Consider the following 24,141-nt stretch of genomic DNA (forward strand, 5'->3'; position numbering starts at 1 on the left):
GAGCCCCCTGCCGCACCCCTCCTGCACCACAACCCCCTACACTGAGCCCTCTGCTGCACCCCTCCTGAAGCCCAAACCCCTGCCCTGAGCCCCCTCCTGCACCCCACACTCCTGCCCCTTCCCCTGCCCCCCCTCCCCTCCCCCCCCCCACACCCAACCCTCTGCCCTGAGCCCCCTAACCCCCTGCCGAGCCCCCTGCCGCACCCCAACTCCCTACGCTGAGCCCCCGCTGCACCCCACACTCCTACACCTTGCCCTGAGCCCCCTCCTGCACCCCAACCTCCTGTCCCAGCCCTACATTCATGGCCCTGCATGCAATTTCCCCACCCAGATGTGGCCCTTGGGCCAAAAAGTTTGACCACCCCTGTACTAGGTACTAGCCCTCCAGCATGAGGTGGATGGAAGAGTGACCTTCAGCTCTTTGCCAGGAGTTTGCAAAGAAGTTCTGGTTTCGAGTGGAAGCCGTTACTGAGCATGCAGGGCACCAATGGCGCTCCCACTAGTCAGTTGGTGTCACAAGGCAAGTCAGAGGAAGGTGGGTCAGAGAGAGGCTGAACAGAAATAGCAAATGCTCAGGACCTCCAGGATACAGCCCATAATCCTTTCAGTATTTTCCCCTGTGTACCTCTATTTGCTTTCTAGGCCTGTCAGCATCATCTGGAGTTAGAGTGATAACACTCTAGGGCATATGCTTAAGATTTGGAGAAAGACAGCAGTTAAGGGAACATGCACAAGCTTCTCTCACTTGTTCATCTAAAAATGGAGTGGCAGGTGTGGAAAGATCCAACAGGGTGCAGAGACTCACCATGAAATTTCTTGTCCAGGATCATCTGTGACAGTTTCCTTTCCACATCAGCCTGAAATTGAAATAGAAATAATCCCTTGAAGGTAACTGCAGAGCAGTGGATTTTACTACCCTCAACCCACAGACGTGGCAGGATATAAAGATAAATGCCTCCAAGCAATATTTCAGCATTTGTTATTGAATATCTTTGCAAGCCAGATCTCACATACAGACTAGCTTGCAATTCCAGTCAGTCAATTTTAGGCAAAGCAGGATGTAAGAGCAACCACGACCAGGAACCACCTTTTAACGATCAGAGTTCCCAAGTGACCTATTGCCTTTTCGCGTCATGAAATACAGTACAATCTTCATTTCACACATACTGGAATCAGCAGGGGATTTGGAGCATTCCTGCTTGACTCAGCAAGCATCTAGTTAGATGAGCTTCACCATGCATCAGTCTTTGATGACCTGCTACAGCCAGCAAGTGGCCCATTGGGAGTCAGGCCTTTGTTCTCCACTCTCTGCTATGTTAGTAGAGCTCACAATTAAGGAATGTTTGTGCTCCCAGTGTGCGCTAGCGCCCAAGGGCTGAGTTAGAGAGTGCACCATTTGGAAACGAGGCTGTATGGTGGAAGCAACCACGTGGCCATGAGTAAGATACTCTCCGTCACCTGACATGGCAGCTCTGAGTTTAGAGCCTCTCTGACAGTTTGGGGCAAGGGCATTTCTGGGTGCTCCTGAGAGCAAGACTTAAGACTTACACCAACTGAGATGTTGCTGAGAGTCTCCCTTTATGCACCGCGGGAAGTTAACAGAGGGGATCTGTACAGTCACTGTGCCAAGTTCATCCCTGGTGAAACTCCAGCCAAGGGAGCAACTAGTTTGGCCCACTACCTTTTAAGAGCTTTTCAAGTCAAGTCAAGGACCTTTCTAGAAGGCTTTGGCCCAGCTGTTTCATGACAGTTATACCCTGGACTGCCATTTGGATTAAAAAGGGCTACGCTGGATTCAGTGAGGGGTTTCTGAGCATGGAAAAATTCTACAGCACTTTATAGGGAGGCTCCTTCAGACTCTTCAAACGTAGAAGAGTCAGCAAGTGGTGGGAGTGGCAGGGGCAGGACCTGGGGACAGGAGGAGGGTTTTGTAGGGAAGCCCATCTCTCCCTAAGCAAAACAAACTGCAAGCATCTTATAAGAACCCCTGCCCTCAAGGGGGTGTGTGACGGGGTGTACCAGGCCCTTTGAGGCCCCTTGCAGCCAATCAGAGCCCAGAAGACGCAGATAAAAGCAGCTTCAGGGCCTGAGCAGGACAGTTCCTGACTGGGGCCAAAGGTGCAAGGAAGGGTGTCCACGCTGGCCAAAGGGAGTTTGATGGGCTGCATTAGTTGAACCTGGGAACAGGAGGACCTGAGGACTCTTGCCCTAAGGTAATGGACGGAGGTGAAGAGGCCAGGTGGGAAGGGAACCAGGGAATGTAGCAGCAACCAAGTTAAGGAAGCAGTATGTGGCTGCTACCTATAGGGTCCCTGGGTTGGGACCCGGAGTCGTGGGTGGGCCCAGGTTCCCTCACCGGCCACTGGGGAAGTGACCTACGCCCCGAGGAGGGGATATGCCTCATTCAGAAGCCCAAGAAAAGGGCTGGAATTGAAAGGGCTCAGGGCTCTGGTAAGGGCAGGCAGACTGACTGTCTGGTGATCTCTTTGTTATATCCCCCCCCAGGGATTGAACTTGAGAGATGACCTGGCTGGACAGCTGGGGCAGCAAGAATCAGTGAAGACAAGTCTCCAGGAAGAAAGTCTTGGGGCAGTGCTCTATAACAGGGCAGGGAAGAACTTAAAGTTAGCCCAGAAGAGCCTGAGAACCGAGCCCAGAGACAGGGCTGAAGACACTACCAAGGGCGCAGTGACAGGCCTGGCTGGACCTCTGTTACCCCGGAAGGGGCTCATTCATGCCTACTGCCTGTGTGTGACTTGGCCGTGGGCTGAGTTCTAGCGAGGTCAGCAGCCTACAGAGGGCACCAGGAGAAAATGAATAGAGGTGAGTGCACCCGTCACAGGAGGGATTTCCCAACAGTGGCATTTGTTCTCGTTGTGGTGGAGCTGCCCACGCCTGGAGTTTTAATGCACTGAGTTATTTCATGGTGGTCATTTGACCCCTCAGTCTCTTTGCCCTCTTTACTAAACCATCCCACAGATTTCTAGCAATGTTCTTACCTTTGAGAGCTTGATGAGGCTGGATATGTGTTCCATCTATAAAGGGAGAGAAAGACCAATACAGATACGGGAAGTCAAGCTTTAGTTTTGCTTTTACGACAGAACAACAGGTTACGGGTTCTTTCTACATGACAACTCAATACTCCAGCCATCTACCCCAGATGGGTTCCTTTGCTTCATCTCATTTAGACTTCAGACCACAATACAATTCTAATTGAAGATGGACAGACCACAAACTGAACAGCTGAGTCATCATTTCACTGCTTCAGGCCAGATTTAAGATTGGTATTATTCCAGCCTCACCCATGCCTTGGCAGACCCCTTAGAGCCAAACACCGTCAATCCAGGCGTTACAAACATGCCCATCTAGAGCTTAATGAAAAAATGAAAGAGCATGCTTTTGACAGTTCTGGAGGTTCCCCCATCAGCCCTTTAACAGCCAGTCGTTTTGAGCTGAAGATGACAACTTATGGACTCAAGTGCCAGTCCACCAAGTGGTCAGCAGAACTCATCTGAGTGAGTCAAAAGACTCCCTATAACTGCAGATTACTTCACCTAGCAGCCCCCTGCTTGTGTCTAAGAAGCTCACACACCAAGGATGAGGGGGGGAAAGCTGCCGGAAGTAAAGAAACACTTACCTGTACTCTAGAAAAGGGTTCAATGACTCGGATCAGATTTTGTTCCAATAAGTTATCATAGAGTTTAGCCAAATGAGTGTTGATGATGGGGTCGTCCCTGAGCTCCACCTTATAATCGGTCAGAGCCTACAGAAGACATGTGGGGAACAAATAATTAGGCTGGGAGATGATAGTGAAGACAGGAGACCTGTTGGGCCAAGTCCAACCACCTGTCAGGGCAGACTATAGCTTCCCTTACTTCCAGCACGGCATCAGATGTTAAACTGCTACTACGCATTACCCTAGCCAGACAGTCAGTATCTGGCACCTCAGCCTAATGATTTTCAAGCACCTTGCTGATTAGTATCTTTCTTCACATTCTTTATAATGGCGTGACCCAGAGGCTCAGGTAAGCAAATGCATTTGTTCTCCTCTTTGACAGGTTTGGCATAACAGGGTAGCTTCCTGTCCCTGCTTCTTCTCCCCTCAACTTGTGTTTTCTTCCTGAAGAATCTTTAAAAAGGCTTCAGTCCAGGAAGATCAATTTTTAAAAAAAAAGCAATGGAAGTATCCAAATGGGAAATCATTTCAAACGAATGAAAATCTGAGCAGGCAGTGGATTTCTTCAGGCTTACAAGAAAGGAATATTTTATGCAGGAATGAGGAGAACGAAGAACGGAAGGGGATACTAGCCACACAATTTACTCCTAGGGGAATTCTGCCCCATTGTGAAAGTGCAAAATTAATGCCCCCTGCAGATTTTACTTTCTCCATGCAGAAAAATTGATTCATGCACCCCTCCCAGGCAGTGGGGTTGGGGGAAAGGGGGTAAGAGAGAATATCTGGTTAGGGCATCAGGAGCAGCCGGGAGAGATGTAAATCACCACCTCAGGGGGCAGGGCTGGTGTGCGAACGAGACTCTCTCCCTCTCACGGTGCATCCGGAGCTGGGGACACCTTGACCGGTAGCTCCTACTGTGCACCGGGCTCCAGCTGCAAGTCCCGGCCGGCTGGACAGGCGGGGGCAAGGAGACAACTTCCTCTTAACCTGCACAGGCCACTCCCAGGGCTGGGTCAGACCCACCCCTGGGAACCTCCCCCAGTTTCAGGAAACTCCGTACCCCCACCCTGCTTCCTGACCTCATCGCTCCCCAGCCGCAGGGGGAGGAGTCACTGTGGGGGGAGCTGCCCCCCATCTGCCCAACACCCCCCCCACAAACCCAGGCCTGCCCTGCTGAGCCACACATTCTGCATCTGGATCCACCCTTTGCACCCAGACTCCCCTGCCAACCCCCACTCTTGCAACCAGACCACCCCCTGCTGAGCCCCCCGCACTCAAACCCTCACCCCCGTCAAGCCCCACCCCACCAAACCCCACAGCTGGACCCGCACCCCACTGAGCCGCAACCAGCTACACCCAGACCTCCCCACCCCATGGACCTCCTTGCTGAGTCCCCTGCACCCAGACCCCATGCTGAGCCCCATCCCCCGCCCGCCCATCTCAAAGCCCTCTGCTGAGCCTCAGCCACCTTCACCTGGATCGCCTGCCCACCCCCAGAGTCCCATTCCCCCCAATGAACCCTCCGATAAGGCCAGTGGTGAGCTGGAGCCGGTTGTTAAATTTAGAAGCCGGTGTAGAACCGGTTGTAGAGGGGCCGGCAGGTGGGCAAACTCCAGCCCGCGGGAGCGTCCTGTCCGGCCCGCCTGAGCTCCCAACTGGGGAGGCTCCCCCGCTTCCCCCCCAGCGCAGAGGCCCAGCACGCCGCAAGCATTCTGGGCAGCTCTGCAGCTCCTGACGCTTTGAGCAGCATGGTAAGGGGGCCGGGGCTGGGAGGAGGGGTTGGATAAGGGGCAGGGAGCGGTTGGAGGGGGCGGTCAGTGCACCGGGGGGAGGGGGGGGTTGGGTAGGCATGGGAGTTCCAGGGGTCTGTCGGGGTGGTGGTGGATAGGGTCGGGGCAGTCAGGGGACAGGGAGCGGTGCGAGTTGGGCATCTTGGGAGGGGGTGGTCAGGGGACAAGGAGTGGGGGGGGTTGATGGGTTGCAGATTCTGAGGGGGGCAGTCAGGGGCAGGAAGTGGGTTGGGGTCGGGTGGGGGGGAGATAGGCACGTGGGGCTTGTACTCAGCGCGAGGTTCCCTACCAGGTCTTCGGTGGCACTTCGGCAGTGCGCGTATGCATGTGTCTTCACTTGCTCCGGGTGAAGAGCCCGCCGCTGAAATCCCGGAGCGAGTGAAGGCCCCCCCCCAATGCCGCCGAGGACCCGGTTATTACGATTTTGGGAGCTCATCACTGGATAAGGCCCTGTGCATCCAAATCTGCCCTCCCCGCCACCACATCCGAACTCCCCACAGAGCCACCCAGACTGCCCCACACAGAACCCTCTCACCCCACACCTTGATCCCACACACACTAAGCCCCTCCACACGTGGAGCCTGCTGGGCCCACCCCTGGATTGGGGGGCAGGGTTGGGCATGCAAGATTCTGTCCCTCTCGCTTGCTATGGAGCCATATAGATGTGCTAATATGCCTACTAAGGAATCTATTTGTCAAAATAAAAAAAATAAAAAAAATCCTGAATCTTTCTTGTCGTCTGTGTTGTTATTCATATACTTGCTGACAGGTATTTTAAAATAAATTACCAAAATAATTGAAAATGGTGTGCTTATATTGTGTTATTTTGACACGCAAAATATGCAAAATTTTGCAAAGTTTTAAAACATTGTGCACAGAATTTTTAATTTTTAGCACAGAATTCCCTGAGGAGTAAAAAGTAGCCTTTTTAGAGTACTTGTGACTTGAGTCTGTAGGCTTCAGCCTAATCCCCGGTGAACACAAGTTCCCATCTTCCATAATTTAGTAGCTCCCTGGTCAGAAAAGACCACCTACATGAATAGCAGCAGGGTACTGAAGGTCACAATTAAGATGTACCTCTCTTGGCTGGAGAAAGGGACAAGTTTACAGAGCACCAGGACCACTGCTCTGTCCCTCAGCATAGGAATTTGCTCTGTTCTGCTCTAATGTGGTAATTTGTCAAGTTTCATCTCTGTTGGTAAATTCTTGAGAATTTTGCATTATTCAGTGTTTCCAAATTTCCTCCCTTTTCATATTAATAGCAAATGGTTTGTTAAGAGTATTCAGGCTTCAAACTTCGTGTTGTTATGCAAATCATGTGGTATTGAGCCAGAACAGCACAAATGCTACAATCAAGTAAGCAATTTAAAATGGTCTTTCAGTAAATATTCCAGCTTCAATTTTTTCTCACAAATTAGTGCTAGAAGAACTAGACCACTTAATTGTTCACGGAAAGCAAATATGGTCAAAATGAAGTTAGTTTTCAAACTCAAGCAAATACCACAAGAACATTCTTTCTGCTATAGCTTGGCTCCATCATGAGCACTAAAACGTCCATCTTTTCACACAGTCCTTTGCAACCTCTTCCCATCTGGAGTCTTCCTGCTCACTTACCTTTTCAAAGTCTGCCAGCGATCGATTCTTACTGGCCTGTGCCACACGCTTTAGAGCTTCTGTCTGCAAAGATAAAATGGAGCTAGTGTTAGTATTTGGGGGTGTCCAGAAAAACGTTCTGCCAGCTGAATGGAGCACAGAGAAAGTTCTTAACTACAAAAAGGGGGAATGTTCCCTTTGCAACAAAGTCTCATGTCTGTTTAATTCCAGATACAAAGAACAAGAACATCAGCTGACCACAGAAGAAGGAAAAAACCCAACAGTTGCAGGTCACCTAGTATCACAACAGCTTCATGCTAAAAAAGAATTGGAGTTCTGTAATGTTTGAGAGCTGCAGCAAAAGGATGCAGTTCCTGCCAAGGTTGAACGCAGGGAGTAACTTCAGTTGCAGTTCTGCAACGTGCACATTTCAGTACTGCCTTCAGAAGTGCAAATTTAGGTATTTTAAGCCAGTTAAATCACATTTCACACCTCAGTTACGCTGTCTCAGGTGGGGGGGGGAGAGGGGAGTCAGTAGACATACTAGTGACATGGGCTGTATGACAGGAAGCACTTCCTGAAGGAGAGAGAATTTTTTATGTCTCATTTTCCTAGTAACTGTAGGGAAGGAGAACTGTAGACAGAAACATTACCCTGCATGTTAGAGTTGAGGATCAGTACTAATAAAGAGCTAAAATGGCTCTGGTAAAGATTTGCTAGGCCTGGCATATTGCAAGGATTCAGACTTTCAAATCACCCCATCATGATTAACAATGTGCTTTGCTCCCTCCCAATCCCACTTAATTGAGAACATTTCAGCAGACTCTCCCAAACAAACAGATACTATATACTGTGGGGAAGCTGGAAACATTACTTTTCAAGTTAATCAGCATTACTCAGGCAGCGTAGCTGCATTAGAAAGGAAGTGTAGTCTAGTGGTTAGGGCACTGGTTGGAAGTCAGAGGACATGGGGTTGTGTTCTCACATCTTCTGCTAACTTAGTGTGCAGCCTTGCGCAATTCATTTTCCCATCTATTAAATGGGGATAACACCCCCCTGTGAGGTCAGAAGTAATATTTGAAGTGCTCAGATACCATGATTGTGTTTGGGGGTTTTTTTTGCAGGGGGGTGGAGAGACAACCAATAGGAGTATCCAGCAGTATCTTATGTAATGGAACACTGAAGTCCTCAAATCATGGTTTAAAGACTTCAAGGTGCAGAGAATCCTCCAGCAAGTGACCCATGCCCCACGCTGCAGAGGAAGGTGAAAAACTCCCAGGGCCTCTGCCAATCTGCCCTGGAGGAAAATTCCTTCCCGACCCCAAATATGGCAATCAGCTAAACCCTGAGCATGTGGGTAAGACTCACCAGCCAGACACCCAGGAAAGAATTCTCGGTAGTAACTCAGATCCCACCCCCTCTAACATCCCATCACAGGCCATTGGGCATATTTACCGCTAATAGTCAAAGATCAATTAATGAAGGAAGACAGAGAGTTTTCTATACCTGTCTTCCTGCATACCGCAGAGCAAGCTTCCCACTCACTAATGCCTGCACATCCTCTGGGCTGGAGAGAGAAGGGAAGGAAAAGAGCATTTACTCAACAAGTGTCACTGTGGTTCTAAATACAGGTATTAACAGTTACCTTTTCCAACTGAGCCACAAACTTCCTGACTCTCACATGCCTCCACATAAGTGCTCATCAAAATCATCTCGCTCAGGTTTTCCATTATAAAACTAAAATGTCTTGGACTTAATTTCTAATAAGAACCTGGGCATTTCCAGGAGACACGAGATTACAAGGCTCAAAGATTAAAGAAATAGAAGCTCTGAATTAGTAAAAAAAAAAAAAAAAAAAAAAAAAAAACCACATTATATGAGAAGGCAGCACTGGCTGAGTGTGGTTGCTTCAGTTGTGTGGTTAGCTATGAGATTGGAATAGGCAATTCCTTTCCTGTTCCAATGTAACTGTTCTTCCCACAACCTATGTGCCACCTACGTGTTGAGCATGATTTTGCACAGCAACATGTATTTCAATGCAGTGATGGCTTTTGGGCTGTCAATTGAATCATATCCCTCAAATGCCTCATAAAAATAGGAGTAGGCTGTTTTCCAGTCCTTTTCTTCTGCTGCATGGATAATACCTGTTGGGAGAGGGAAAAACAGGCAGAAGTCAAACTCAGTTCTGCATTCAGCTGGAGGCAGATGAAAATGTGGCTGCTTAACACTGCATGTTGCACTTTACTGCAAGGGATACTTTTCCTTTAAACTTACTTATTCCTGAAGTCCTCTAAACCCTAGTTCTCTCTTCCAAGTAGAGTAAAACAGATAGATAGCAAACTCAGAAAAACCCGCACAAAAGTTGTGGCTCTAGCAAGATAAAACAAGCAATAAAGTGCTGAAACACATGTTGCACCTCCTCGGTCTGTTTAGATAATGGCTACAGTACTAGCTTCTCCAAATGATATACATTAGAAAAGTTATGGGACCACTGGAACTGCAGGTTGAAGACATCTTCCCAAGCTCATTAGTACAAATGATGACTTAATCAGTTTTGCCTGGTCAGACAGAGGTTGTGAGCAACTGAACTGCTGCATGAATTTACACTAGACTGAAATACGGAAATCTGCAGCTGCAACAAATGCTTTTCCCTGAATAGCAGCAGAGCTAGTGCTTTCACTGTTGCCAACTTGAGATTTTATTATGAATCTCGTGATATTCTGTGTTTTACTTAAAGTTCCAGCTCCTGAAGTCAAGTGAGTACAGGACATTCTAACCTTTCATTTAAAGAGTTTATAGGCCTTACGCCTGCAGAGGAAAGCTTGAAAATATGACCCAAGTGCACCCAGGAGGCTTAAGAGCCAGAAGGCAAAGAAAAACCACACCATTTATTTTTAAAATCTAATGATTTTTAAACCACTCATTTTGGGGTTTGATGGGTATGCAGTGTTGCCGCTCTCAAAAACATCACAGCAATGAAAGTGGTTTAAGAAAGCATGAGTCTCCACGTACAAACCGAGGCGATCAGAGGGTTAAGGAATTGTTATCTAGATCAGTTGTGAGCACCTCAAATGTTTACAAACTGGATGACATTGACAGCATTTCAATTGTGGTAACATGAAGTACCACAGCTGTCACCTCAGACAGAGAAGCCATATCACAGTCCGCTGATGCTGGGCCCCTCTTCTCTTGAAGGGCTTTACCTGACTGCATGTCCAGTGCTGCCTGCAGTTTGGGTGGGCAGTAGATTGCATTGGCTGTAGTTCGTGCAGAGGTTAAAGCTGCTCTTGCTTTTGGCAGATTGCTCAGGGCATGGTATGTCTTGCTTTCTAATAGCTGCACTTCAACCAAGAGAGCCTTGTCATCCATCTTTTTCAACTCCCGCAGGAGCTGAGATCCTGGCAAGAGACATGAACAACAGCATTTGTAACTTGCTCCAAACAGCTCTTTGATCAGTGGAAGCAAATCAAGATCACTGTGGACAACAGCTTCTTCCCCAAAGTAATGCTGCTTTTCAGACATGCATTCAGTGCCTGGAAGAGTCCACGGTGCTCATGCCCACGTTCTGTGGTTCTAAGAAAAAAAATGAAGGACGGGAAGCATAACAGTTCAGTCTGGATCCAGAGTACAGTAGTCTTGGATCAAAGTGGGATATGAAAGAACTAGGGACAGGAGACCAGTTATTAAGATGGAAGATTTGATACAGCACTGAGAATGTAACGTCTTTGGGTCCCTACTAGACTGGTCAAAGTGTCCTGTACGTAACAGAACTCATCATTCCCCATATCAGCCTCATTTTTAATTTGGAAGCAGTGAACTATTGCCACCTGGTGGCAACTTACCTAGCTGCAATGCCTCTTGGTATCTCTTTGTATCGAAGTATAAAGACACCAGCCTTGCCTGGAGAAGAGAAAAAGAATTGCTGTGAGGAAAGGCAGAGCAAGGTAACAGATTTTGCAAAATGAAACTTGGTATTCTCATTAATTTGCACTTATTGGCTATGTTAGTGTTCTGCTTTGTACTGTAATTCCAAATGCTGTCTGGAAGCTCTGCTGGATCTAAACAACTGGGGAAAATACTCTCCCACCAAGAAAAATCTCTGTCCAAGTTTCCCCATAAAGGGCAACAAATCTTAGAATAATCATGTTGTCCTGTCATTTGCACAGATCTTGGGAACATAAAAAAAATCTCTGCATTTACAAACACTGTCAAGTGGAAAATACAACCATATACTTTGTATCCATACACACATATCATACCTCTAGAGCCTGGCGTAGGAAAGTCCTCTTCTCTGATTTGGCCCATTCAATACACTCTAAGCACAGGTCGACCTTAGGGGGAACAAATGAAATTTTTAAAACCCTCTTCTTCCATTCTCTTTGTTACAGGAAGATCATCCAACCTAAACAACTCAATCACTGTTCTATACACTGCAGTGACAAGCAAAATAAAATGGAAAAAAGTTGGTGTTGATTTCAACAGCACTGTTAGCCTATAAGGCGAATCTTACCATATAGGTCCAAAGGCCTGTGCTAAATACCAAGTTATCTGTTATAGACTAATACTAACCTTACTGAAATGAGGCGCGGGTTTAAGTCAATGACCTCAGAAGCCGAGATTTCACAGTACAGTCAATTATGACATACTTATCCTGTATGTTTCAATCAGCCTTGACCTTGGGATCATATACAGCCAAAACATAGCCTCATATTAGGTACAACTTAATGCACACACCCCCACCTCAAGGGTATTAAACTTGTGTGACTTCTGTAAAATGAGGACTGTAGCAGGAACCAAGCAGAAGGCATGCATTTATCATAGAATATCAGGGTTGGAAGGGACCTCAGGAGGTCATCTAGTCCAACCCCCTGCTCAAAGCAGGACCAATCCCCAACTAAATCATGCCAGCCAGGGCTCAGTCAAGCCTGACCTTAAAAACCTCTAAGGAAGGAGATTCCACCACCTCCCTAGGTAACCCATTCCAGTGCTTCACCACCCTCCTAGTGAAAAAGTTCTTCCTAATATCCAACCTAAACCTCCCCGAATGCAACTTGAGACCATTACTCCTTGTTCTGTCATCTGGTACCACTGAGAACAATCTAGATCCAACCTCTTTGGAACCCCCTTTCAGGTAGTTGAAAGCAGCTATCAAATCCCCCCTCATTCTTCTCCTCTGAAGACTAAATAATGCCAGTTCCCTCAGCCTCTCCTCATAAAATCATGTGCTCCAGCCCCCTAATCATTTTTGTTGCCCTCCACTGGACTCTTTCCAATTTTTCCACATCCTTCTTGTAGTGTGGGGCCCAAAACTGGACACAGTACTCCAGATGAGGCCTCACCAATGCCAAATAGAGGGGAATGATCACGTCCCTCGATCTGCTGGCAATGCCCCTACTTATACAGCCCAAAATGCCATTAGCCTATTGGCAACAAGGGCACACTGTTGACTCATATTCAGCTTCTCATCCATTGTAAGCACTAGGTCCTTTTCTGCAGAACTGCTGCCCAACCATTCGGTCCCTAGTCTGTAGCAGTGCATGGGATTCTTCCATCCTAAGTGCAGGACTCTGCATTTGTCCTTGTTGAACCTCATCAGATTTCTTTTGGCCCAATCCTCTAATTTGTTTAGGTCTAATTTGTCTAGATGTTATAACCTCATGGGAATGTTACAAGAATTGAGATAAAAGGGCTACATTTAGAATATAAACTACTTATTATCACTAATTTACCTCGTGTCATGATTGCTAATCACTGTCTGCTACTGTATATTACATGTATTTAAAAAAAACCCAGAGGATAAGCAAGAGTTTCTCTCTAGCATAAGCCTTTTGTAGCCTCAACAGGACCACACCTAAGGTGACCAGATGTCCCGATTTTATAGGGACAGTACTGATTTTGGGGTCTTTCTTATATAGGCTCCTATTTCCCCCCATCCCCGGCCCGATTTTTCACATTTGCTGTCTGGTCACCTTAACTACACCTGAAGTGAAAGGTGACATCTCTGCTGCAATAGTGGAGGTTTCTCCTAGTTAGAGCAAAATACACTTGTTCCCACAGGTAAGCCCACTGCTGCAAAAGGCACAGTTGAGGTGTTTTGCCTTTAAAATCATTATTTTAGACTCTAATTATATTGATTCAAACAAAATTTGAAGACACAAAATAACAGCCAGACAACTGCCGAGGTGTCATCCTGTCTGTAAGATAAATGAAGAGGAACTCCCCATGGTCTGTGTTGCCACAGACGGAGCAGAAAATTAAGCATCTAGATCTTATGGTTATGAAGAAAATCCCAAGTGTTAACATATCTTCCTGGCTCCAATGCTATTACTGTTGCTCCTAGTTCTCTCAAAAAGCTGTAGCATGAAATCAAGACTACTCTGGGCAGTTTCAGCTCTGCTATTCAGGAGCAGCTGTGAAACTGACAAGAATAGTGTCGTGTCTGCTGCTTGAGAAAGCTATGATCAGCAGCAGAGACAGGCCTGGGAGATATTCAGGAGCAAGGATCAGTTACAAATGGAGACTAAAGGAGGGCAGAAGCCACCTCAGCAGGCAATAGGCTCTGGCACATGAGAAAGCAAGCTCCCTTTTCCAACAGCCCAGTTTAATCCTACACAGCAAGAGCCAGTGGCTGAGACAAAGGATGGTGCCCCTGAGCAGTATCCAAGATCAGCAATCCCTGCCCTTCGTATCAATTGGGAACTGGGTCTCTCACTGAGGTGTTGCCACAGGCCATTGCTAGTAGTGCCCCAAATTATATGGGCCTCTGGCTTGTAGAAGTCTGAAGTTTTTCAATTCCTTAGTTATATGAGTTACCCAAGACCAGAGGAGGATAAAGTATTAGAGCCAGAACCTCAACTCAAGAATTACTTCATTCCTAGCATATTGAGGCATCTAGAAAATCAAGTAATTTCTTTCAGTTTACATAATTACGCATGAATTAGATTTAGAGTAGCCAATATTTTATTACATAGTGAGCATGTCCTGTGACACAATACAAATGATTCTTCACTGGACAGCAGAACAAATCAGCTGACAGTGCTGTAAAAGCCTTTGAGGAATGAGCTCCTGTCTGAATTCAAGGGGTCTCACCTCCTGTCCTGTAGCTGCCTCCATATCGAGGAACAGATCAAGGAGAGATCGGACTAAACGGGCTGCCTTTGCTTTGCTGATGGAATTCAAGAAGGGTCGAACATACTTCAGAAGTCCTCCAAGTTCTGTATTCAGGACAAACGAGCCATGAAAGAACAACATTTGGGTATTCAAACTACAAGACACACAATAGTCTAACGTTATATTGCAATCTGGGTCTACTCACAGCAATATTTATTATACCAATGCTTGAAAAAAGTATATCCTTCCTGTAAGTCAGTGGTAAATGATTCCCAAGGAAGAGTGTATAGTAGTTAAACCAGAGACTTCTGGGTTCTATTAATGGCTCTGATGTGGACTGATTATGGGACCTCTGGTAAACCACTCAATTTGCCTATTTATAAAAGCATATAACAATACTTACCTCAAGTGTGTTTTAAGACTCTTAATATTTGAAAAGTGCTTTGAGATTTTTGGATAAGAGGGGCAATGGAGTTTGTAATGCAAGTGTATTCTTTGTCTGCTCTTGTTTAATAATTTAATGTACCCTCCCTCACCCATCTTCACAAGAGACAGGTCAGATTCACAACATAATATACATTCAACAGGAAGAATAGTTATGAACGTGAAATTTTACATACATTTCCCATCATGTGCATTATTTTAGATCTTAACTTATTTTCCAGTAAACTCATTTTCTGCTCTGCTTATTAGTTCATCTCTTAATTTACACGTATGTAGTGCATCTCAACTTAGTGTCGTGAAGCCCCAACAGATATGGGCTATACAATACAGATCACCTAATCCTACACTGGGATGGAATGTGACAGCGAGAGCATTCAATGCTGCACAAAACACCACATCAGTTTAGGAAAGGAAGAGAAGATGTATCCAATTGAACTACCTGGAGGATTTAGGAAGGCAGAGCCATTAGAATTTTGCCAGGACTCAGAGTTAATAGCTCTGCTCTTGTGATAATCACAATGGGATCTATAGTGACAAGTTGTCCTGGTGTCTGATTACATTCCATCAGAAAGATGACATTTCCAGCAGCACAGCACCCCCTAGCAGAATGCTATGGCATTGGCTCAACTCTCAAGGAAGTGTGTCCTTATTTCCTGCACAATCTTAAATCTCCCATCAGGTACTGACCACACCCAACACTGCTTAGTTTACACAATCTGACAGGGCGACAGTACAAAATGGCCCAGCTATGGACTATCAATAGTATACTACGATTGCACAATTTGTTTAAGATACCAGATAATCACTTTACAATTCTTAATTCTTACTTTAAACCAAAAAAGGAGAAAACTGAAATCCAAGAATTGGATAAAGGTTTGTTTTTTTAATCTCTTTATTGAAATTACTATACAAAGTGCATTAAGTTCTTGTTGCTTCCCACACATTTCAGTTTTTTTGGGAGTCCAATAGTCAAGAAACAATATTCTTTAATACTGTACGTATTACTATATTTTGTGTTATTGCATAAAAATTCTCCCAGCTCTACAAGAATATGTAGATTGTTTCCTCATACTTTTGGAGGAGTTCACATTTGTTTATTTTTAAACCCTTAATCAATAATTACATCACAAACCAGATTAACATATTGAATTCTATCCCATGCTTAATTTAAAAGTATTCTATCCCACTTGGTAAAGGTGGTGTGTTACCATTTCCATGCATGGGAAGCAGATCATTTTAGCACAAATGAAGCCTATTAATCTTAAGTGTCCCTTCAAGTTCAATGCAGGCTGTTTTGTATCTTGTAATGATACTTGGGCACCACAAGTCATGAGTATGTTCACAACGCGCTGCTAGGATTGACATGGGGAGCATGACAAAGCAGCAGTTAATCTCATAATCTGCCTGAGATCACTTTGCGCAAGATCCTTCCAATTTAGGAGTTATTACTGACTGAATTTCTCCTGTTTGAATCTACAGTGACCAGGAATTTTCATTAGTATCCTGGCCTTTTCATAAAACAAATAATGTTATTGCTACTTCGCAGGCCAGCAGTGGAAGTAACAAGAGATTACAGCTTTAACGGACCATGATTTTGGTGGCATTCATTCTTAAAACACTCATTCCACTGAAAGCTCCTAAACTTAATAAGCCACCTAAGAGAGGTAAAAGTACTTGTCATTATAGGGAGAAGGCAAAGACATCTCTTCAATGGCTTGTCTCATAACGAATGCAACCCATCACGACAGCAACAAACTGACAATGGCCTTTTCTCCCAGTGCCACAACAAATAAGAAGTTTGCCAGATGTAGAATAAAATCTCTAACAATTTTCCCTCCTGCAGTTAAAAGGGCTGCCTCTGGATCTGCCCGTTGGATTTAGGAGGAAGGGAGCACATAGGCTGAAGTGACACAGCAGATGCAATGATGGCATGAAGACACTAGTGTTTTCCCACTGAACGTATCAGGCAAGGCTCATTTCCCTCCAGACATGATCCTGCCTGCTTAGCTTTGGGTCATATGACTAAGTTAGCTAGTAATTTCTTGTCTTCTTAAGCCCCCCCTTCAAAATCCATCAGTTTCTCAAGTAACACAAGGCACTACCTCATCTCCTGGGCACAATGCCTCTGCAGCATCCCCTGCTGGTCAGGACCAACTCAAACCTAGGTCTGCTGCATAAAGATGCAGAATGCTAATAGGCCAAAATTCCTAAAAAAACAGGATTTTCAGGTTAAACATTCAGTGAACATAAATATTGCATCTGATTTAAACAGCCTTGCTCAACCCCGCCTGGTAATTCATCAAGTTTTATTTCACTAGAGATCTGATTCAAAAGGAGGCCTAAAATGTTGATTCACTGGGAGCAAGACAATAAAATCCATACATTTTACTAACTTGTGGTGGAGGGATTATAAATTCATGCCAAGAAGCTGCGAATTCCAACAGAAATTTCTTTCCCCTTGGAATTACTGCTAACTGTTTTTAGTACTTTCTAAGTAAGTGTAGTGTTGGTAAGGAGGGAGTGACTGACAGCCCTAGACAACTGGTGAACAGCAGCCATGAAGTATTAAGTCTGCTGCTCCGTGACAGGAAAAAGGCAATCGCACACTACAGTGCCATTCACCAAATCCCTGACCTGAGGGAACAATGACAATCCTATGGTGATGAGCAACAGTATAAGATTGGATTGATGAAGGGGTAAATTAGTCCCTATGCCAGTTTATTTCTTAGCCTCTGCCAAGACAGATGACAATGGGTCAATTGCAGCAATGCTTTTTGTAACAAGAACATTCGTCCATTAGGAAGAGACTATCAATTTATTTCATGTTAACAGCAGTTTAGTGGCATGAGCGCCCGTTCTAACTTTCAAGCCCTACCAAATCAGGCTTTATCTTCCTTTCCTAAACTGTTTTTGAGTCTGTGATCTTAATTTCCTAGAGAAGAAAGGTTCTGTAGATCACCTCACTCCACCCCTAGGATTTTTAATTATTGTCCAGAATTTGCAGGAGACTTCCCACTCGCTAGAACCTATGCTGCAAACTTTGCATAGCATTCCCTACTGTAGTACTGGAGACATTTTGGGTGCGACTCTCCACAAACATTATAGCACAGTATTGGGTTCTCAGTCAGGAAACTAGGAAGCTTTGATCCTTAGGGGATTTGGGGGAGTCAATCAGTGTGGCTGAAATGCTATAAATCTTTGACTGCAATTTGTTTTGCAGTAGTTATAATTAATTCCCTGTCTGCTTTTAAAATCCTCTTTTCACCAAGGCTTTTGGGAGGACTGAAGAGCAATACCAGTGACAAGAGGAAAATTTCTTCTGGAAAATACCAGTAGTAGAGCAAAATTTATAAATTTAAGCAGTTTCATTCTGCTGTTTACAACACAATGAAACCGATGAGATTTTTGAAAATTTCACTATTTTTAGGCAGCAGAACAGAAATGTGGGGGGTCATGAGGTTATGTGGGGGGTCGCAAGCTGTCAGCCTCCCCCCCCCCAACCCCGCTTTACATCCAGCATTTACAATGGTGTTAAATATATAAAAGAGTGTTTTTAATTTATAAGGGGGGGGGGTGTCGCACTCAGAGGCTCGCTCTGTGAGAGGGGTCACCAGTACAAAAGTTTGAGAACCACTGCTGTAGTAGGTTTACTGTTCTCACTAGCGGGCATCTGGTACATAAAATCCTGACTTTCAATCAAGCACCAATTTATAAAATTAGTACTAGTCTCAATTGAGAAGTGTTTTGGTTTGGTGGTAATCCCCTTAACCAGCCATCCTAAGAGGTCACCCAAAGTGCATTACGTTGTTTGTAAAGTCTCCTGTCTCCAACTTTTATGAATCAGCAATACCTAGAACAGTTCATTCAATCCTCTCTACAACTAACTCTGCTTTATTTTTAAAAGAGGGAACTAATTTTGTATTGGTGTCATCTTAAGTTACCAGTTCAGAAAGGAACAGTTTCTCTGCATTTAGGGGAACACTGGAAACAATCCACTCTGTCACAAGCTATGTTCAATTGCAAATCAGGATGTGGCAAATGTCTAGAATACCCAGACATAACTAATTTAGTACCAACATATAAATGAAAAAGCCAAAATATGTACTTATTTATGTAAGTGGGGAATAAAACATCTGACTTTTAGAACAGACCTAAAACTGATCAATTATTATTTAAGACCCCTCAGCACTTTTTAAAGAGACTGCAGTGTTGACCAGGACAGCAGAGTTAAACTCTAACTTGGTTAATTACATTCTGTTCACTTACACTTTCCAAACAACTTCAGTTTGGTTAAAAAAAAAAAAAAAAAAAAAGCACATGTTCCACAATATGTCCTGAATTATGGTTGTATATGGCTAAACTGCTGCCTGGCTACACTACAGTTGCACATCTGCAGCGGATGGAGTGAGGTTTGTCTGAAGTTGGTGTATCAACTTGTGAAGTCCTTTTGGATGAAAAGTGCTCAATAAATGCAAGATCATTATTCTCCAACAAAAACCTGCTGAACTTTCACTGTAAGAAGCATGCTATCTTAGAACTTTTCAGGGAAACTAAAGATCGGAATATAACTGAACCAAACAATTACTGATTAGAGACGTTTCACCCATTCCTCTCCTTTCATACATCCCCAAAAGAAAGCCTGTCACATCTTCTCTTATGTAGAGTTGGTTGGGAATTTTCCAACACATTTTTCCATCAGTAAATGTTCATTTGTCAAAGCAATCACCCAATTCAAAAGCATTTGAAAAATAATTTAAATTCTTGAGGTGTCCCGTTTCAACATTTTCCTCAATGAAAAGTTTTGGTTTTTTATTCAAATCAGCTTTTAAAGTTTCTTTTTAAAAAAGGCTGAAGTCCTCAGTGTAAAGGGGGAGCCCGGGGGTGGGGTGAGGAGGGGGTTAAGTTTTTTTTTTTTTTTTTTTAAAGATTTATTGGTTTGCAAAAATTTCAGATTAACTTCAGAACAGGGAAAAAAAGTTTCCAAATCTCAAAGACTTACGGGATAGAAAGTAGCTCCCTCCACCCCAGCTCTACTCTTATGTTTGCATCTCCCTACAGACCCATCAACTTGGGTGTACATGCATGTTACAAGAACTCCAATGAGTCAGAACTCGGGCTTACCTTCCGCCTGTCCAGTCTTAGCAAGAAGCGCCCCCAGTTCCAGGATGCTCTGCTCTTTAACTTGCACTGCCTCCTCATCATTTTCCTGAACATCGCGCTTCACTAGAAGAAAGTGGAACAATACCATTTCAATCAAAACACAGAATCTACATAATTACGTTTTTCACTTCTTTCCAGAAACTAACTAGTGTGTCAGGTAACAGTGGAGTCAATCTGGCTGGAATATTTATTACATAGAAATGTTAAGTACTTAGCTTTAGAAAGCTTAAAACCAGTTATTTATCTAGACCTTAGAAATAGTTGCATCTAGCTGACAAAATTTCTCATGTCCTGAAAACAGGTCAGATTTCAGATTCATAAAGTGTCAATAAGACCTCTCTAGCTGTTCAAGAAGGACTGTTCTAAAACAAGCATCTATGGTTGCACCATATGGAGTGTTCTAACAAATGACATCTTCTAAATGGCGACATCTCAAGCGTAGAACCTGCAAGCCGGGTAAAAAAATACTCCCTTATTGCTTGGTGTTAGGATCCTTGTTTTTACTGCTGTTGTGTGTAATGTTGCAATCACTTGGCCAAAGCTCCACAACAAAAATAACGCTAAGGCTGTACGAAGCTGTGAAATTAATCTGTTTGCACTTGCATGTCCAATACTGCAGGCATTACAGGCTCTCAGTTGCAAAAGTTGGAGCTCTCTCTCCTCATAAAGGTTTCATACTTTCTGCTACTATTTAGTGCTTTACAAATATTAAATCTCCAACAACTGTGAGACAAGCAAGTATCCCCATCTTACAGATGAGGCAATAGAAGAACAGAAACGTGAGGAGATTTACTTGACTGAAACTACAGAGCTGGGATTCCTTGCTTCCTTGTCCAGCACTACAGCTGGGATTAGAATTCAGAAGTTCTTAGTTCTCACTCTACGGGACAAGACCTTATGGCCCCAGTAACTTAATATGCTCAGTATCATAAGCAAAGTAATTTTGCTTTCCCCAGCACAGAAGGTCTAATTATAGTAAAAGAAATACCCACTGCCTTAAAAAAAAAAGTCTACTATAGCTTGTCACATCTCAGTTGATAACAAATGCGATAAAGCACTGGAATGGGTTACCTAGGGAGGTGGTGGAATCTCCATCCTTAGAGGTTTTTAAGGCCCGGCTTGACAAAGCCCTGGCTGGGAAAATTTAGTTGGTGTTGGTCCTGCTTTGAGCAGGGGATTGGACTAGATGACCTCCTGAGGTCTCTTCCAACCCTGATATTCTATGAAATAGTTTGTGGTACCATTACTTTTGACTAGGACTGACTTGACAAGAAGTCATAGGTATGTTTGACAGACCTGGAAGGTGCCAAGCAGTAATTAACTAGTGTGTCACATCTCTAGTTAACATCACAGGATAAGCAAGCTTCTCAGGAACCCTAACCCTGAAATCACACCACACAAATGTGTATATTATTTAGTTTACAGTGTGGACCTCATTGTTCGCCCAAGGCCGCCAATGCAATAGCAAGACATATTATATATTTTTATCGTGTGTTTCCTTCTACACAATCTCTCTTTTAATATGTAGTTCACCACCTGCAGAATAGCCATCTGAGAGGTCTATTTTGAGATTATACAGTAGCCAAGGAGACATTTAACTGCCAAACACATAGCACCAGTATTTGTTCAAAGCCCTATCCTCAGAAATAAGTCACCTATTACAAAGAATTCAGAATTACTAATTTGTTTGGCCGTTCATTTCTAGGGCTTCTTCTCTCCCCATCCTATCCCATGATCTACATTACAAATACATTCTGGGGACCTGAATTAAACATGGTTGTCCCCTGACATAACTAGGCCACTGCTTCATTTTGTAGTTTTGGCATGTCCCTGACACTGCTAAATCCTTGAGACAGTCCCCCATGACAGTTGTAGTTGCAGTGTAGGAAGGTAGCACAAATAAAACAAAGTGGATTCCTGAAACAAAACAAGTTACACTGAAGATTTCTGTAGTACTTCTTCAGCTAGAACCTAGGATTCCAGTTCAACTGTTTGTGTATGCACTCAGCATTACCAACACTTTCACCTGAGGTTATTTTTGCACTGGGAAACATTCATGTACCCTAAAAGGCAATTCAACTAGCATTATATTTTATACTATACAAGAAAAACATACTTCCAGCAGAGCTCCTTAGGCCTTAAGGGTGGCAAACACTAGACAACTAGTGCAGACCTTCCTCTGCTGACCTAACTTACTATAGCACTTACATGCTACAGTGATGGAAACTACTGAAACCCCTAAACAGACTGTATACGTGGATTCTCACTGGTTGCTATTGGGATGCACTGTTCATGGTACTCAGTGTGAAGCTGTGTTCATGGATTTTTCCAATCTGAGAACTGTATAGCTTTCCCAGTTCTACGGTATGCCACCATAGCATGAGCTGCATAGTAACATTGAAGGGGTAAGCTGCTAAAAAACTTTCAAGCATGGAGAGATGCAGCGAAACAGTATCTGCTCCCCACCTAAATTCATAAATTAAATTTGCACACTAAGAAAAAATGCTCTCTAAACCATTAGTGCTTAATCCACAAATTGTATTCTCTCCCCCTACACCGAACCAACTGCAAGTCTGGCCAGCACTTGAAGGCAAGGGCAGTTCTCACCCTGGGTTCAAGTACCACACACACACACTGCTTATATTTAGATTACTCATCAGCTGATGTTGTCATCCTCCTGCCTGCACAATAACCCAAGATCTGGCCATACCACCCTCAGTATATAATCCCTAACAGGACTGTAGCACAAGAATAACTACACACAATCAATTGTAGCCTCAGAAGCCTGTTGCACTTCAGAGCACCTTACTCCAGCAAGCAGTGGGTGGAAGTGACACAGAAACAGACCCCGGGTCACTCTCAACCCCAGATCCCACAACTGAGAGAGCTGCAGAAACCAGATCCACAGACCCCACGGTAGGGAGACAATGTTCTTACGTAAAAGTGATAACAGCAAAACTATGCTCGGTCCCTTCATTCCTCAGCTGAAGGGAACCGGAGAGGGATGGCGCCGTGCCCCGGGGAGCGCGGGCTGACAGCAGGGTCACCCTCCAAGTCTCATCCAGACCAGGACAAACACTGCGAGCGCCCTACACCACGGGGAGTTGGGGGTCACAGCACCTAAAAGGGGGTCACCCCCCTCCCTTCCCAGAGCCTCGTTGGCTTGACCGGCGCGGGGGGGGGGGGGGGCAGCCAGCCCCGGCGGAGCGGAGCTGCCCCTTCCTGCCATGGGGCGCCCCCCAGCCGACAGCAGAGATCGGGGCCTCTTTAACCCCCCGCCGCGCCGGGACCCCAGGGCCCGAGCCTGACGCGCTGCCCGGTAGGGCCTCGCGGGACCGGCGCCGGGCGCCCTGGCCCTGCCTCCCGGGCCCAGCGTGAATCAGCAGCTGCAGGGGCCTGGGGCTGACGGGGCCTCGCTCCCCCCGCCCCGCCGCTCCCCCTCCCGCGGGCTGCGGCCTTGCGCCCCCCGGCTCCCACGGTGAGTCAGCAGCCGGCACGGCCGGCTCCCCCGCGCCGCCGCCGGGCCGAGGAGCGCGGGCTGCGGGCCGGCCCCGCCAGCGGCCCCGCGCCGCTCACCTATGGAGTGCAGGATCCCTATGGAGGCCTCGCGGTCGGTGGAGAGCAGGGACTGGGCTCGCTGGAACTCCAACACCGCCGCAGCCGCCATCTTAGCCGCTCGCTCACTCCCTCCTCACGCCGAGGCCGGAAAGAGCCGGCCCGGAGCCCCGCCCCTTCCCGCCGCGGGGCATGCCGGGACCTGTAGGCCGTGCACGTGGGGCCGGCTGGGAGGAAGGGGCGTGCGGGCCGGCCCGGGGGGGTCTAATGGGAGCTGGGAGAGAGGGGCTCTGTGGGGCGGTAGTGAGGGGGCTCTGTCGGGCTGTGGTATGGGGTCAGGGGAGGGGCTCTGTGGGGCGCTGGTATGGGGTCAGGGGAGGGGCTCTGTGGGGCGGTAGTATGGGGCCAGGGGAGGGGCCGGGTGAGAGAGGCTCTGTGGGGCGCAGGTATGGGGCTGGGTGAGAGGGGCTCTGTCAGGCTGTGGTATGGGGTTAGGGGAGGGGCTCTGTGGGGTGCTGGTACGGGGCTGGGTGAAAGGGGCTCTGTGGGGTGCAGGTATGGGGTTGGGTGACAGGGGCTCTGTGGGGTGCTAGTATGGGGTCAGGGGAGGGGCTCTGTGGGGCGCTGGTATGGGGTCAGGGGAGGGGCTCTGTGGGGCGCTGGTATGGGGTCAGGGGAGGGGCCGGGTGAGAGGGGCTCTGTGGGGCGCTGGTATGGGGCCAGGGGAGGGACTTGGAGAGACTGAGCTTGATACATTTATGAAGGGGGTGGTATGATGAGACTGCCTGTAATGGCATGTGGCCCGTGTATGAC

The 24,141-nt window shown here is 46.0% G+C and overlaps 1 protein-coding gene across 1 annotated transcript; it reads right to left on the reverse strand.

The window, feature by feature from the left end:
* Nucleotides 1-313: 313 nt before the first annotated feature.
* On the reverse strand, nt 314-23,464 carry PSMD11 (proteasome 26S subunit, non-ATPase 11). The gene is made up of 12 exons (XM_026658668.2): nt 23,350-23,464; nt 19,735-19,836; nt 14,149-14,273; nt 11,319-11,390; nt 10,902-10,959; nt 10,263-10,457; nt 9,059-9,203; nt 8,566-8,626; nt 7,081-7,143; nt 3,638-3,763; nt 3,000-3,035; nt 314-857 (listed from the first exon to the last, which is right to left on the reverse strand). The coding sequence occupies exons 1-12, from the start codon at nt 23,438-23,440 to the stop codon at nt 750-752; spliced, it is 1,182 nt and encodes a 393-aa protein (XP_026514453.1). The 5' UTR covers nt 23,441-23,464; the 3' UTR covers nt 314-749.
* Nucleotides 23,465-24,141: the final 677 nt, after the last annotated feature.

Source organism: Terrapene carolina, unplaced genomic scaffold (assembly GCF_002925995.2).
Source record: "Terrapene carolina triunguis isolate 2854851 unplaced genomic scaffold, T_m_triunguis-2.0 Scaffold495, whole genome shotgun sequence".
Classification (NCBI taxonomy): domain Eukaryota; kingdom Metazoa; phylum Chordata; order Testudines; family Emydidae; genus Terrapene; species Terrapene triunguis.

Bases quoted from the DNA above. Each gene is read 5' to 3' on its own strand.
- PSMD11 (XM_026658668.2), bottom strand. From the start codon at position 23,440: ATGGCGGCTGCGGCGGTGTTGGAGTTCCAGCGAGCCCAGTCCCTGCTC. The intron at 14,274-19,734 runs GTAAGCCCGAGT...TCCTGAATACAG, and splicing joins TAAGACTGGACAGGCGGAAG to AACTTGGAGGACTTCTGAAG. The intron at 3,036-3,637 runs GTAAGTGTTTCT...CTCCCTTTATAG, and splicing joins AACCCTTTTCTAGAGTACAG to ATGGAACACATATCCAGCCT.